Source organism: Miscanthus floridulus, chromosome 13 (assembly GCF_019320115.1).
Source record: "Miscanthus floridulus cultivar M001 chromosome 13, ASM1932011v1, whole genome shotgun sequence".
In the NCBI taxonomy this organism is placed as follows: domain Eukaryota; kingdom Viridiplantae; phylum Streptophyta; class Magnoliopsida; order Poales; family Poaceae; genus Miscanthus; species Miscanthus floridulus.
This window is the reverse complement of record NC_089592.1, coordinates 78,416,222-78,429,598: the sequence shown is the minus strand read 5'-3', so window position 1 is coordinate 78,429,598 and position 13,377 is coordinate 78,416,222. Positions and strand designations below refer to the sequence as shown.

The following is a 13,377-nucleotide window of genomic DNA, read 5'->3' as shown; positions in this document are numbered from 1 at the left end:
ACCGTTGACGAGCTTTTCAGCAAGCTCAAGTCCACAGAGATCGACTACCAAACCCAAGCCAAGCTCAAGAATCCCTCTGCACCAACCATGGCTTTGGTCTCAGGTAGTGGTTCAAGTTCATTGACTAACCCTTCACAAGCTTCTTTCTCTTTGTCGTGCTTGATGTCAGTCACAGAGGAGCAGCTGGAGTCTCTTGGGGATGATGAGTTGGCACTCGTCATCAGTCGGTTCTCTCGGTTTCACAACAACCGTTTGAATCGTCGACGTAGTGGTGGCCCGAAGGAGGGATGCTATGGATGTGGAGATCCGGACCACTTCGTCGCGCACTGCCCCAAGAAGAAGCCCTTCATCAACAAGTACGACTCCGGCAAGCGCAAGGATAAGCGCGACTACACCTCTGGCAAGCACAAGGCCAAGGGCGGTTTCGACAAGGAGGCGATCAAGAAGGCGTACCGCAGGAAGGCCAAAGCTCAAGAACGCGCCTTCCTCGCCTCCCTCAGCGACCTCGACGACGACTCCGACGATGATCACTCTTCTTGTCCCTCGATCGACGATGAGTCCGAGAAGAAGCGCGAGGACAAGCTCAACGGTCTCTGCTTTGTCGCCGGTGCAAACCATGGTGGGTTTTGCACTATGGCGGTTGACGGTGGAGCAAAGCTCAAAAAGGACGTCGACGTCGACGACGACGAAAACGAGGTACCGCCCACACTTGACTCACTTATGCTTGAGCTTGATACTATGAATGATACATTGATGAGTCAAGATAAGTTGCTTAAGCGTGCTGCCCGCGAGAGAAAAGAGTTTAAGGACCAGCTAGAGCTTGTATGATTGAACTGTAGTAAAAATTTTATACTCATTGGATCATGTATAGCTTAGTTATAGATTTATTTATATTTAACATGCATAAAACTAAGTAAAATCTATAACTAAGTTATACATGATCCACTGAGTATGAAATATTTACTACAATTTAAGTATATAATAATTAGCCCACCATAAAATTTTTTCCACAATTGGACTATAGAAACTGCAGCTATGAATTATTTTATTTAATTACAGAAAAGCATAGATCTAAAGCTACAACAAAAACTTTGTACTAAAGCATACCATATTATATGTTCACTGTATAGATCTACTCACGTGGAGTCCAACAAAATTTGATTTTCTATTTTGTGATTTTTTTGTGATTTTACTATGAATTTTTAAAGATTTAGCCAAAATAAATAAAAAAGATAAAGATAAAACAACATTTAAAACTGTTTATAATAAGGTCAGGGAGGTAAGCTGAACGGTTTTAAAAGTTGAGGATGATGTTTTATCTGATTTTATAGTTCAGAGAGAATAAGCCGACTTTCTCAAAAGTTAGGGCCAGTTTGGATGCTAAAATTTTTGGCAAAATGCTACTGTAGCGTTTTCGTTGTTATTTGGCAATGAGTGTCCAATCATAGTTTAATTGGGCTTAAAAGATTTGTCTCGTGGATTTCGTCTAAATTATATAATTAGTTTTATTTTTTTATTTATATTTAATGCTTCATGCATGCGTCTAAAGATTCGATGTGATGGAGAATCTTAAAAAAAATTTGGTATTTTGGGTGCTAACTAAATAGGGCCTTAGTGAGGTAAGACTTTTCCCGGGTTCTTTCTGCTCGCTGCCCTGCACACACACTGCTGTAGTAGACTACTAGTCTAGAGGAACTACAAACTCTTCCTCCTTCCAGTAGGTTCCACCCCATTTCCATCATCAAGGGATCGAGATGAACAACTCCACCTCGCCGGCGGTGGACTGGGGTGACGACTCGGCGGGGGAGATGGACTCTGAGGACGCAGCGCCTTCCTCCTCCGTGGGCATGGGCGTCGGCATCGCCATCAGCAGCATGATGGAGGTCGACGCCGACGGTCGCCACCCCCCGTCCGCCCCCGACGCCGACTTCTTCAACGCCTTCCCCGACGACTTCGACGACCAAGACCTCGACTGACTGCTGCCGCCGCCTCTGCTTTGCTCGCCCGGCCCCCTTCCACCAGGTACCTTGGAATTGGATCTAGGGTAAGGATTCACGATCCGATGCACAGTACTGTAGCACGTCTTCTATTCGCAATCTAGCTTCACCGCATTACTTTAGCCGCACAAGTCAATTGTCCAGCACCTGAAGCTTTGCGCTAGTTGAATTGTATGTATGGTCAAATTGGGAACCTGCTCAGTTGCTAGTTCATTGTCTGGAGGAAGCGCCTAGCAGTGCAGTATTTCCTTATTAGTACTACTTTGTGCAGACACTTATGCTGGCTACTGTAACAACTTACTTGACTGCGTGATTGCAAGTGTCTTCCCGATCCCCGCCTTCATAGCTGGGATTGATGATTTGCTCGATAGTGAACTATTCGTTTTTTTGGGAATAAGCCTATGATTATGAACAAGCTATCTGTATTCATCTTCCATGCCATAATTTGGTATGGCGCTTTAACTTGCCTTCGGAACACTTGTATATGATGGATGAACACCAGCAATACTGTACGGTACAAGTGCGGTGACTCATGATCCAGGTCTCATCATCCATGGATTACTTTGTGCTTGTTTAAATCTAAGGGATGGGGATGGTTGCTCCAATGGGTATCCGCAGTTCTCCTCTAGTTCAACTCAAAGAACTAATCAGACAATTTATTACCTCATTTCTGTTTATATAATTCATTAAGTTGAACTATAGGAGATCCATGGATCGCTCCACCCTGTCCTTATTTCAATCCACTTGCTCTGGTTTTTCCATGAACACCTGTTGTATTGTATCAGCATTTGCTTCCATTTACGTAACTAGGGCTGTTTTTGTGTCTTGTGAACACTGAATTATAACAATCGACATAGACGGTCGCTGAGGCATGTTCATTTTATCCATTCTCAGTTGGGGGTTGTATATGAACCTACCTACTAAGGAGGCAAGGAAGCACCAGGCATCCATCTCATTGTCCTCGTGTTGCAGCTCTAGTGGTGTTGTATTGTCAGCTGTGATCATGTAAGAACCTGACCTGGTACATTATGTACATAAGAAGAATAAAGAACCTGTTATTGTACATAAGAAGAATAAAGAACGTGTTAACTTCTGTGGTATATAAGTTCATGGCAGAATGTTCTTGTTGGTTGGATGTTTTGCACGGTTGAGCAGTGTTGTAATGTGATGGTGGGATGAACTCGCGACTGCGTTGGTCGCATATGTAATGGTTTTGCTTTTTATTGGTGAATGGTGAAGACAGATCTGAATGTACTTACTGATCATGAGCGTTTTTTTACATGCTCAGCTGCCCTTGCTTTCTCAGTTCCTCTAGTGTTCCTTACTAACTTGATGGAATGATATTGGAGTGAGTAGTTGATGTCGTGATGCCACGCAGATTTGTTTACCAGAAAGACCTAGCAGCCTTCAATCTGGGCTTTACCTCCCTCCTATCGTAGATCTCGTTTTTTATGTTGAAAATATATGGGGAAACAAATAGGACAAAATCTTTCTTTGCTTGTAATATACCTGAGATTTTACTGCAAAAAATAAGGAAATGATGAAATGCAACAATAACAGGCTGCTAGTACATCCAAAATGAACGATTGGGCTTCTTTTGCTGCTTAGCCTTGGGCAGTCACATCTGGCCCAATGGGCTACATAACGAATTAAGGTTTTCCTTGCTTGGCCCGCCCGTCGTCCTCCCTCTTCTACTCCTTGCATTGCATGCTCTGTTCTTCTCTTCTCCACTACGCAGTTCGGCTACCAAACGAAAACCCTAGCCGCCGCCGCCGCCGCCGCCGCCGCTCTTCGTCGAGATGGGAGGCAAGTGCCCGCACCGCAAGGTCAAGAAGCGCCGCCTCTCGCACAAGACGGCTCGCCGCGGCAAGTTCCTCCTCAAGGCCGACGATGCCGTCTACGACGAGCTCGTCAAGCTGGCCGACCAGGGCAAGGACGCTGAAGCCAAGGAGCTCCCCGTCGATGAGGACCTCCCAGGCATGGGACAGTTCTACTGCCTCCACTGCGAGTATGATGTCCCCCTCTCCTCTCCTTCCTGTCCCTTCCTTCCACCGTTCTGCTATTTCGTATCCTCTGCTAGGTATGTGCCCGTACGTTGCTACGGGCAAAAAATCCATGCCATATATATTTCTCAATGAACACATTCAAGCAACGCTTGTGTTTATCATGGTTCCTAATTGAGCATTGGTGGAGCATGTGCTATAATTCATTCGTGGTAAAAGAACAACTAATCTAGACCAGATGGACTCTAGTGAATGATAAATCATGTTTATGTTTGCAAACTAATTTGAATTTCCATGTATGCATGATGTAAACCTTATTGTACTATCATGTAAAATGATCTTAAAATACTGAATGCTCATAGCACATATTCCAATCTCTTGCTATTTCATCATCCTCATGTGCCAACAATTATTATTTTTTTGTTTCCCTTCCTGGACACAAAAGAAAATATGCAATGGGATTCAGCACTGGAATTAGGCAATTGGGAATTTTCATGCACCCATTCTAGGATCATCAATTTGGTTTACTTCGTCAAAGAATGGACGGGATAACTTTTATTTGTGATTTTCCTGTGGCACAAAATTGAATAAGTTTCGTATCTATGATGTAAACATCTACTATACCAGTATGTAGAAACTGAGAACTGTTCCTGCTGTACCGACTGTAAAGCCGGCATATTTGAATCTGTAGAGCTTCTTGTTGGAGGGGATGTCTGCAAGAGCTGACCATTTGATATTTACATTGAGGATGGACTGTGATTTCTTTCTTTGATATGCTTCACAATACCCAATTCTCTATTTGGGGGTAAACCCCCTCATAAATCTGCTAAACCCTCCTTGAAGTCTCTCTTTCACTCCTCTTTTCTCCCCCCTTATTTCTAAACTTTTCATACTGTTTCACCTTCCCATAGTTATGTAAATCTAATAAATACCACAATAGTGGAAGCAACTACTGTATCTGTTCCCACAAAAAATAGAGCAACGAGAAATCAGATTCTTATCAATTTGTCCATCATTTATTCCCACTTGCTTCAAGGATGATAAACCCCTCCTTGACCACCAACTTGCTTCAATTTGAAGGATGATAACGCCAACTTGCTTCATTTTTGGACTTGCAATATGATATTTATCTCATGCCCATCCACTTATAGGTAAACCCCTCCTCGACCACCACTCAGCCAAAGCAGGTCATGTCCCCGCACTCGAACGCATCAGGCCTGCCGTGGCGTACCTTGGACATCCTGCTGCTCCACCGCCGATGTCGTGGCTCACCTTGGCCAGGATGGCCAGATCTCATGGAGGTGTGGCCGTGCCTGTGTGGAGTCGCCATCGCTTGGTCATTGCCTCCTGGGAGATCCGGCCGCTGGTGGGGAACCAGTGAGGGCTGGCCACCTAATTGATTGGGCACTGGGCGGTGGCGTCCTTGTTGCTCCGGCGTGGGTGGCGCTTGGACCCTAACAGTAGTCACCTAGAATGAGGTGGGGGCGGAGGTGCAGATGGCAGTGCGAATGGCAGTCAGGTGGGGGAGGGGGCGTGGATGGGTGTGATGGGGTTTTTTTAATGGGATGCTGATCGCAGCCACAGGGGCTTCACCGCGCCTGTGGTAGATGGGTCTGTTTCATTCTTTTTAGTGGTATATATATACAGAAAAAGATAGAAGATCATACTAGCTGTTCCTGAACACTCTTGTATTGTCTTATCCAAACAGTAGGGCTATTTCAGTGAGCTAGGGTTGGTTCATTTGATGAATTAGTTGTATGTACGTGCACAATTTGTAAGCTGCTGCCAACTTTTGTGCTGATATTAATAAACTGTGTGTTTCAGTTGAGTTGTCCAGTTTAGAGTAAAATGGTGAACTTTGGGTGATGTTTAGGTGGTTTGATGCTGCCTGGAATTTAACTGATAGTAGATGCCTTGAATTGATTTAGAGGGATTAGTAAAATGTGGCTACAATTTAAGGTGTGATTGCTGGCGTTACCATGCTTGTGATGAACTGCACTTATCTTGTAATTGTGCTATCTATAGTCTAATCTTCTACTGATAATCATATATATCTGGTATTGGCTTTGGCTGCAGTCGCTACTTTGCAAGTGAAAGCGTGAAGGATGACCACTACCGCTCAAAGCGCCACAAGAAAAGGTGATTCATTCTGTTTGCTCTAAGTAATATCGCTGTACTCCTCATTCAGAGATGATGTTGAAGAAAATCTTCCCTGAACACATTTGATTTATGCTACCAATTGGCAAAACATGTGATGACCTGCACTTACTATGCTTGTTGCATGGTCATTCTCAATTTCAATTGAAGAAAAAAGAACCGGTTGGTTGATATTGCTAGGACCAATGAATTCAGATGGTTAGAATACTGTAATACAGCTCTCTGCAGTTGACCTGTTATCTAGAGTAGAACAGATGATAAAACTTGGAGGGACCTTATTGTGTGGTTTGATATGATACCATAGCTAAATTAGTGTTGGTCCTGTGATAGTAACTGAAGGTTGAAAGCAGATATACTACATTACCAGTATGATCTTTCCCGTTGGCGGAACATGTGAAAAATCTGATGTAGGACATGTTCTGGTACACGTGAGCAGCATGATTCTGTCTGCTGTGGCGTGTGCTTTGTCTAATCACAAGCTTTGGATGATTGTAGGGTCAAGGTAATGTCTGGGCCAGCCCCACACACGCAACTTGATGCTGAACTTGCTGCTGGAATGGGAAAGCCTGACAATGGCCTGAAGCTTATGTCCATGTGAAGGAACCTCTTGTTAGTACTTGTTCCGTGTTTTTGTTGCTGTCGTACATCTGAAGCTGCTTTGCTCAGTAATAGCAGAGTTAGTAGATGGTTTTTATTGTGCACAAGACTTTTGAAGTGGGGCTTGATCAGGAGGGGAGTTGTTTTAGAGAGGTGTCATGGGTCAATGTCTGTATCATGAAATCATTTACCGACCCATACTAGTGATGATGATGTCTCGTATCATTTGGCCTCAGATTGTGCGTTATCTGCTAGGACTATGAAACACTAGAGTTGGTTTTACAGCCTGTCTGGTTCGATGAACACAAGCTACCAAATGTCACTGGTAGGGTTCGCGCTAGAGGCGGCCAGGACAGCAGCACTTGTCAGCTTCCACTCTTTGTGAGGATTTCCTAGATCTGTATGTATTTACTATCATTAAGCCGGCGAGCTTTGGCCGCTAGCCAGGGTGCCCACGTCGCCCGAAATTCCCCTGGCCGTCCGATTCTCCGATCGATGGCCCGTATTGGCTCCGTCGCTCGCTACAGTACCCACCCGCCCGCTACCAAGCCCTCGGTGGCTCTCCCCGACCCCGATGCCCTCCTCTCCGCACGCGCGCTCTCTCTCTCTCCCTCTCTCGATCCATGCCCGCCCGCTACCAAGCCCTCGGCGGCTCTCCCCGACCCCGACGTCCTCCTCTCCGCTCTCTCTCTCTCTCTCTCTCTCTCTCTCTCTCTCTCTCTCTCTCTCTCGATCCATGCCGCCATGGTGACCGTGCGCGCGCAATGGCGGGCCGGCGCAGGTGCGGCCGCCCTCCTCCTCCCCCTCCCCCCTACACCTCCACGCCGTGCACTCCCCCCCTCTCTCTCCTCTCCACTCGCTACCTCTCTCTCCCGATGCGGCCACGACGACGACAGCCGGTGCGCGCAGCCGGGGTGACGCGGGCCGCAACCGCCGCCGGCACTTCCGCGGGAGGCCTGGCCACTGCCCTCTACTGCCCGGCCGCTGCGCAGGTTAGGGTTCGCTCTCTCCCTTCCTCCCCCTCCCCTTCCCACGCCGGCGCCGGGGACGGACGTCGATGTAGCCTTGTCGGCTCGGTCTGCCTTGCTGGCGGAGGCCCAAACCGGCGGATCCGGTGCCTCCATGGCGGGATCCGTCTCACACCGCTGCCAACTGCCTCCAGCGTGTCTTGTCCCGCTGCTCCGCTTCCCTCCGCTCTGTTGTGGCGCTGCAGCCAGCGCCGCCCGCCTACTGCGACCGATCCGCGGCGGCAGCGCCCATCCTCCTCCTCCTCCTCCTCTGCCCTCCCTCCCCTTACTCTCCCTCTCTCCCCTTCCCTCCCAAGGCGGCGGTGAGCGCGAGGCGACGGCGCCCCCTGCGGGCGCCGCACCGATGTGCGTGGGGCCCGGTGGCCTCCTTCCTCTCCCCCATCCTCCGCACGGCCTCCTCAATGCCCCCTGTGAAATGCTAAGTACATATTTTGCGTTTGGATTCCCTCTATCCCTTTTACTCAGAACTTGACACTTATGCATCTTCTTAGAGCATCTGATCTGACTGTACAAAGGTGCAATATGCTCCCTAAGTGGATCAGTTACCATGAATAATGTGTTATGTTTATTTACCTACATATTATATTCTTGTCTTGTGCATTCTGAGTTGACCACATTGATCCTCTTTATTATTTAGAGCTAATTGCGTTCAATACATTGTGTGCTCACAGTTTTTTTGAGCTGAGTGTGGATCATAATGCTGCTTAGATCTTATAGAAGAGGTCCTTTATAGCTCTTCAAGGGCTATACAATTAAGTTGTGTTGTATTCTGATTCCTGTTTTTTCTTTGACCTAATCTAGTGGAAGGGCATGGGGAACCAGGAGCTCCTTGATTATTTCGGAGAATATGCAGCAACTAAAGCACGTCATGCCTATGCTCCCTCTGGGCACCGTGGTATGAGTGTGTTAATATTTGAAAGCTCAGCTGTCAGCTACATGGAAGCTGAACGTCTGCATAGGCACTTTGTTAATCGAGGTAAAGACAGGAATGCATGGCAGCTCAACAACAAGGTTCGATTCGTACCTGGTGGGAAAAGGCTGCTATTTGGTTTCTTAGCGAGCAAAGAGGATATGGAGGAGTTTAATAAGCATTGCCACGGTACTGTTTCTTACAAAATTACTGCTTTCTATTCTGTGTATGATTTTTTTTTATCTGGTAAACAACATGATTTAGTGGACTTCTCCCTGAATTCTTTATGCCTTGAATTATTACTGCTTTCGATTCTGTTGTTTTCCTTTCCTTTTTACATCCTGTTTAATCTATCGACACTAAGCGGGATTCTTATGGTGGCTGGAACATAACATCAGTTTATTTCATTTAAGTTTTAAGGTGCATTACTAGATGCTCTGTTTGGATTTGTTCCTTTTCAAGAGCAGTTCATATTTCTAAATGTGGATGCAGCACTTAGATTAAAGCATCTTGTTGGGAAAGCAATAACAGCAAAATCTTGCTAATATTTCACAGTGCTTCCACCGACTAACTTAATCCACAGTGGAGCACAACTTAAAATGACGCTTATTTTTAGGAAGAACGATACTCGAGCTGTAGATTTCCTTTTTTATAGGCCAATCAATTCTCGTTTAATGCGACTCCCTTCTTCACGGGCCTGCTTGTGAAGGCAGGATTTCTCAATGAACTTATGCAATGTGGCCTTTTGAACTAAATCATATGGCCATTAGACCGCTTCCTGATAACTTACGAATCATCGAAGCAAAATGCTTCTTTGTGTGCCATTGTTGTCTTGTTTGTGAAAATAAAAATACATCACCTCTCTTGACTGATAAACCATTGCTCGTTATGAATGGGTGAACAAATTGTGACCACAGGGACTATGACTTCTCAAACAGTACAACAGATAGATCAAAGAATTGAAATCTGTGTAAGATAATCTCCTGCTCCGCTTGATTGTTTTGCTGCAACAGGGATTAGGCAATAGGTCATCTATTGTTGTCCATCTACCTATCTAGTCTACTCTAGCGGTACGGCCATAGGCCAACCCTGTAATGGCTTACCTCAGCCATGTCTAAGTAGTTGGGGGCTCATCTCATTTCTCATGCAGTGTTTGCTAGGAAATGTAAGCATTTCATGTTTACAATTCTGAATAGTTTTATCGTATTAAATATAAAAAGACCTTCAATCTTTCAGCTTCTGTGCAACAAATATCTACATTAAACTCATAATATTGTTTTCATACAGATATTAGATATATTTTTTACATGCGTCTTAACTAGGTGATTTACCGGCGCGCGCGAGGGCGCGCGTGATGGACTAGTATTACATTATTACATGTGCTCTCCGTGACTCTGGTTTTGGCTGCTGATGCTGATGGCAGGGCCTATAATTGTCTATTTTCCGTAGAGATTCGAGATTCCTTGGGCTGTTTTGTGCTCATTTCATTTTGGATCTATCATTCTGTACTGGGCAAACGCCATCCTTGTCTGTCAAGCTCTTCGAAGGATGTCCTCCAGCAGGACGGGACCGGGCGGCACGAGTGAGCACTGTTGTGAAACGACCCATATACGCGAACAGACGTCTCTTTACGAGTGATCTCATCCATTAAGTATAGGATTAGTAGATATGATTAGACAGTTAATTTTAGTTTTAAAGGACATGTCTTTTGGGAACAGTCGTGTCCCTTCGTGACACCCCTCCACTTATATAAATATATTTCCGAGATCAATGAAAGCATCAGTTCTTCCACATCTTGTTCATTTACATTCACTTCTAACATGTTATCAGCAAGCTTCGTTCTTCCACTGAGTTCTCTCTGCCAAGAACGATGGAATTCACGAAGAAAGAGGTTCTCCAACACTATTTGTTCGGTGGCCATGTTCTTTGGTGAACGACGAAGATGTCGAGGCAACATCATGGAGACAAGAAGGTTTCCATCAAAGACAAGAACACTGAAGACGACACAGATGTCGATTCTGGCATTTCCTCCAAAGAACACAAGAAATTGCATCTGGACACAGCAATATAAGCATGGATGTGGTTTTCTTGAATTTGCCATGTTCTTATCTTACCTTTGATGCGTGCCCCTCCACCGCTGTACGTCGTAACGTGCATCCTTCCCCGTTGAGCACGGCCTCTGCGCCCGTGCCCGCGCCCCGTGGCCAGCGGCCTCGCGCGGTGGCGGGAGGCAGCGCGGCGATGGACCCACGACCGAGCGCCACTAACTGCTGACTTTAGGCCGATGAGCCCGCCCCTTGCCGATGGTTCCCGTACCATCATCAGCAACGTCGCCGGCTCCAGTGCCCTGTGGCTAGGCCCCCGCGCGGCTCTGAGCCCACGCCATGGCCAGCGACCCACGCGTCTGCGGCCTTGCGCTGTGACTAGCGGCCCCCGAGCCCGACGGCTGGAGGCCCCGTGCCCGGCCCTTGCGCCTGACTGCTCCCATCGGTGGTGGCTCCTACGTGTCTGCGTAGGAGGCCTTTCGAGGTAGGGCTACGTGCGAGGCTGCCAGCAGGGCCCACACGGTGCGCCCGCGCTCACCAGCCAGCGGCAGTGCCTGCTCGCCTCGCTCACCGGCGATGGCTGGCCTTCCCGACGCCCGACAATCGTCCGAGCGATTGGAAACCGTTCGGCTGTCTATGGGATTGGATGGATAAGGTTGTCCAAATTGCAGAAAAATCCCCTTATTTTTTGCAAGTTACAAGATAGTCCAAGTAGATTATCTATTATCTTTCAGATTTATGTTTTAACGATCAGTTTTAACATAAATACCGTGTACAATATTTACTCCATATAAATACCCATTTTAGACCAATGTGTTTAAAATGAATTATGATGCACAATATTTACCTCATGTAAATAAATATTTTTGAGACCATGCGTTATCAAAAATTGCATCATAATATGTACACTGCAGATGAGTTTATTACAGTAAATTCATACATTCCATTCTGGAAGTTTCTAGTTATGTTCAAAGAGTTTGCTCTATTAGCAAACCCAATAAACATATATTGTTATATTTACATTATTCAAAGTGTGCGTCCAAATTGACAACCCAATAAACATATAATATTATTATCACGACGTTTTCATTGCAACTACTTTATTATTTGCAATTTTCATTTTATGTTAAGCCCATTTATGCTTTATTTAAAGCTTATAGCCCTTACATTTTTAATGCAAAATCAATTAAGTGTATTACCTCATTATTTATATAACACAAATATTCCACATTGTATATTGGCCATACACAAGGTAGCGCCATAGTTGCTACTGTGGGATCTACACTAAATTCTTAGTGACTATCCTCAATGTGCGTACCCAACATCACAAATTGGAACATACGGTCTACATCTTTTCACAAGATGACTACCATTAATCAGTATTTCTATTGGCCATACACAAGGTAGCACCATAGTTGGTACTGCGGGATCTACACTAAGTCCACAACTTAGTGACTATCCTCAACGTGCATACACAATTCGTTTGCGGATTAACTAAGGTCTACATCAATCTTTTGATGATTACCTTAAAATGTGTTTATACAAATTGCATACACCACTTGGCATCTACTGTTTAACAGACTATGTCCATATTATTAGAGGTCTACATCTTTATGATGACTACCTCTAATGTGTTAGCATAAATAAGGTTTACACTATTTGTGAGATAGATCTTGTCTCCTACTTATTTTGCATTAATTAATACAATATCACCATAGCAATTTTAAATTTACCCTTAGCGTAAATTCAGAAAATCTATGGTTTAAACATTGTTAGAATAATAGCCAGCAAAGAGTTCGATCTCTTGCTCTTGATGGTCACCATTATCTAACATGGTCAATGGACATAATGTTAAACTTGATGTTCTATGGATTCATGACAATATTTGATGCTTCTCGTAAGAGAGCATCACCACTTATAATCAATTTAAATACGGAGTTTTATTTAAATAAAGCACCATATACATCCAGGTCACACGTATGTGTATCTCAATGGGTGCAAATCAAAACACTATATGGCTAGCTTTCAATGAGTGATACTAACAACACAAGGCAGTCATTCTGCCCAATGCCAACTATGATTGGCCACAACTTTATCTCTAGGATCTTAAGTCCACTTGAAAATATAATTATGTTGTTCCAAAATATCCCCCAACATTGCATTTTCGCGAAAGCACACTACTTACCAAATGTATTCTAGATTAATTCCTCATTACTTCAGGTCTAAGTGTATGATAAACTTTTATCGAGGAATCATCATTAGCATTATAGTGATGCTCTATCATCTTAAGTACATTGAATTTTCAAAATCATAACAAGTTCGATGCCATATAATAATGCCATCCATAGAACTTTAATGGTAAGATTTAACGCAAAAAGAAGTAGCAACCCCGTGCATTCTTTAGGGTCAAGGCATTTCCCAAATATGACAGAACCATATTTTGTCCCAATTGTGTATGTTACAGCCACACAACTTGGAAATGTCATGCCTTGAAACATTTAATTGACCGGTATTACAAAATCCATTGGACATAAATATCCGGCTCAACAATAAAGATATGAAGCACGCTTCTATCTTCAACCTGACACCACCAGGAAGGCCAGTTGTTCACAACAAGTTTCATGAAAAAAACCAAGTAGC

General features: G+C 44.7%; 1 protein-coding gene across 1 annotated transcript; it reads left to right on the top strand.

The window, feature by feature from the left end:
- The first annotated feature begins 3,698 nt into the window (after positions 1-3,698).
- LOC136501292 (zinc finger C2H2 protein ECU02_0310-like) lies at positions 3,699-6,989 on the top strand. The gene is made up of 3 exons (XM_066496795.1): positions 3,699-4,005; positions 6,077-6,139; positions 6,653-6,989. Exons 1-3 carry the CDS (start codon positions 3,797-3,799, stop codon positions 6,753-6,755), a joined length of 375 nt encoding a protein of 124 aa, XP_066352892.1. The 5' UTR covers positions 3,699-3,796; the 3' UTR covers positions 6,756-6,989.
- The last annotated feature ends 6,388 nt before the right edge of the window (positions 6,990-13,377 follow it).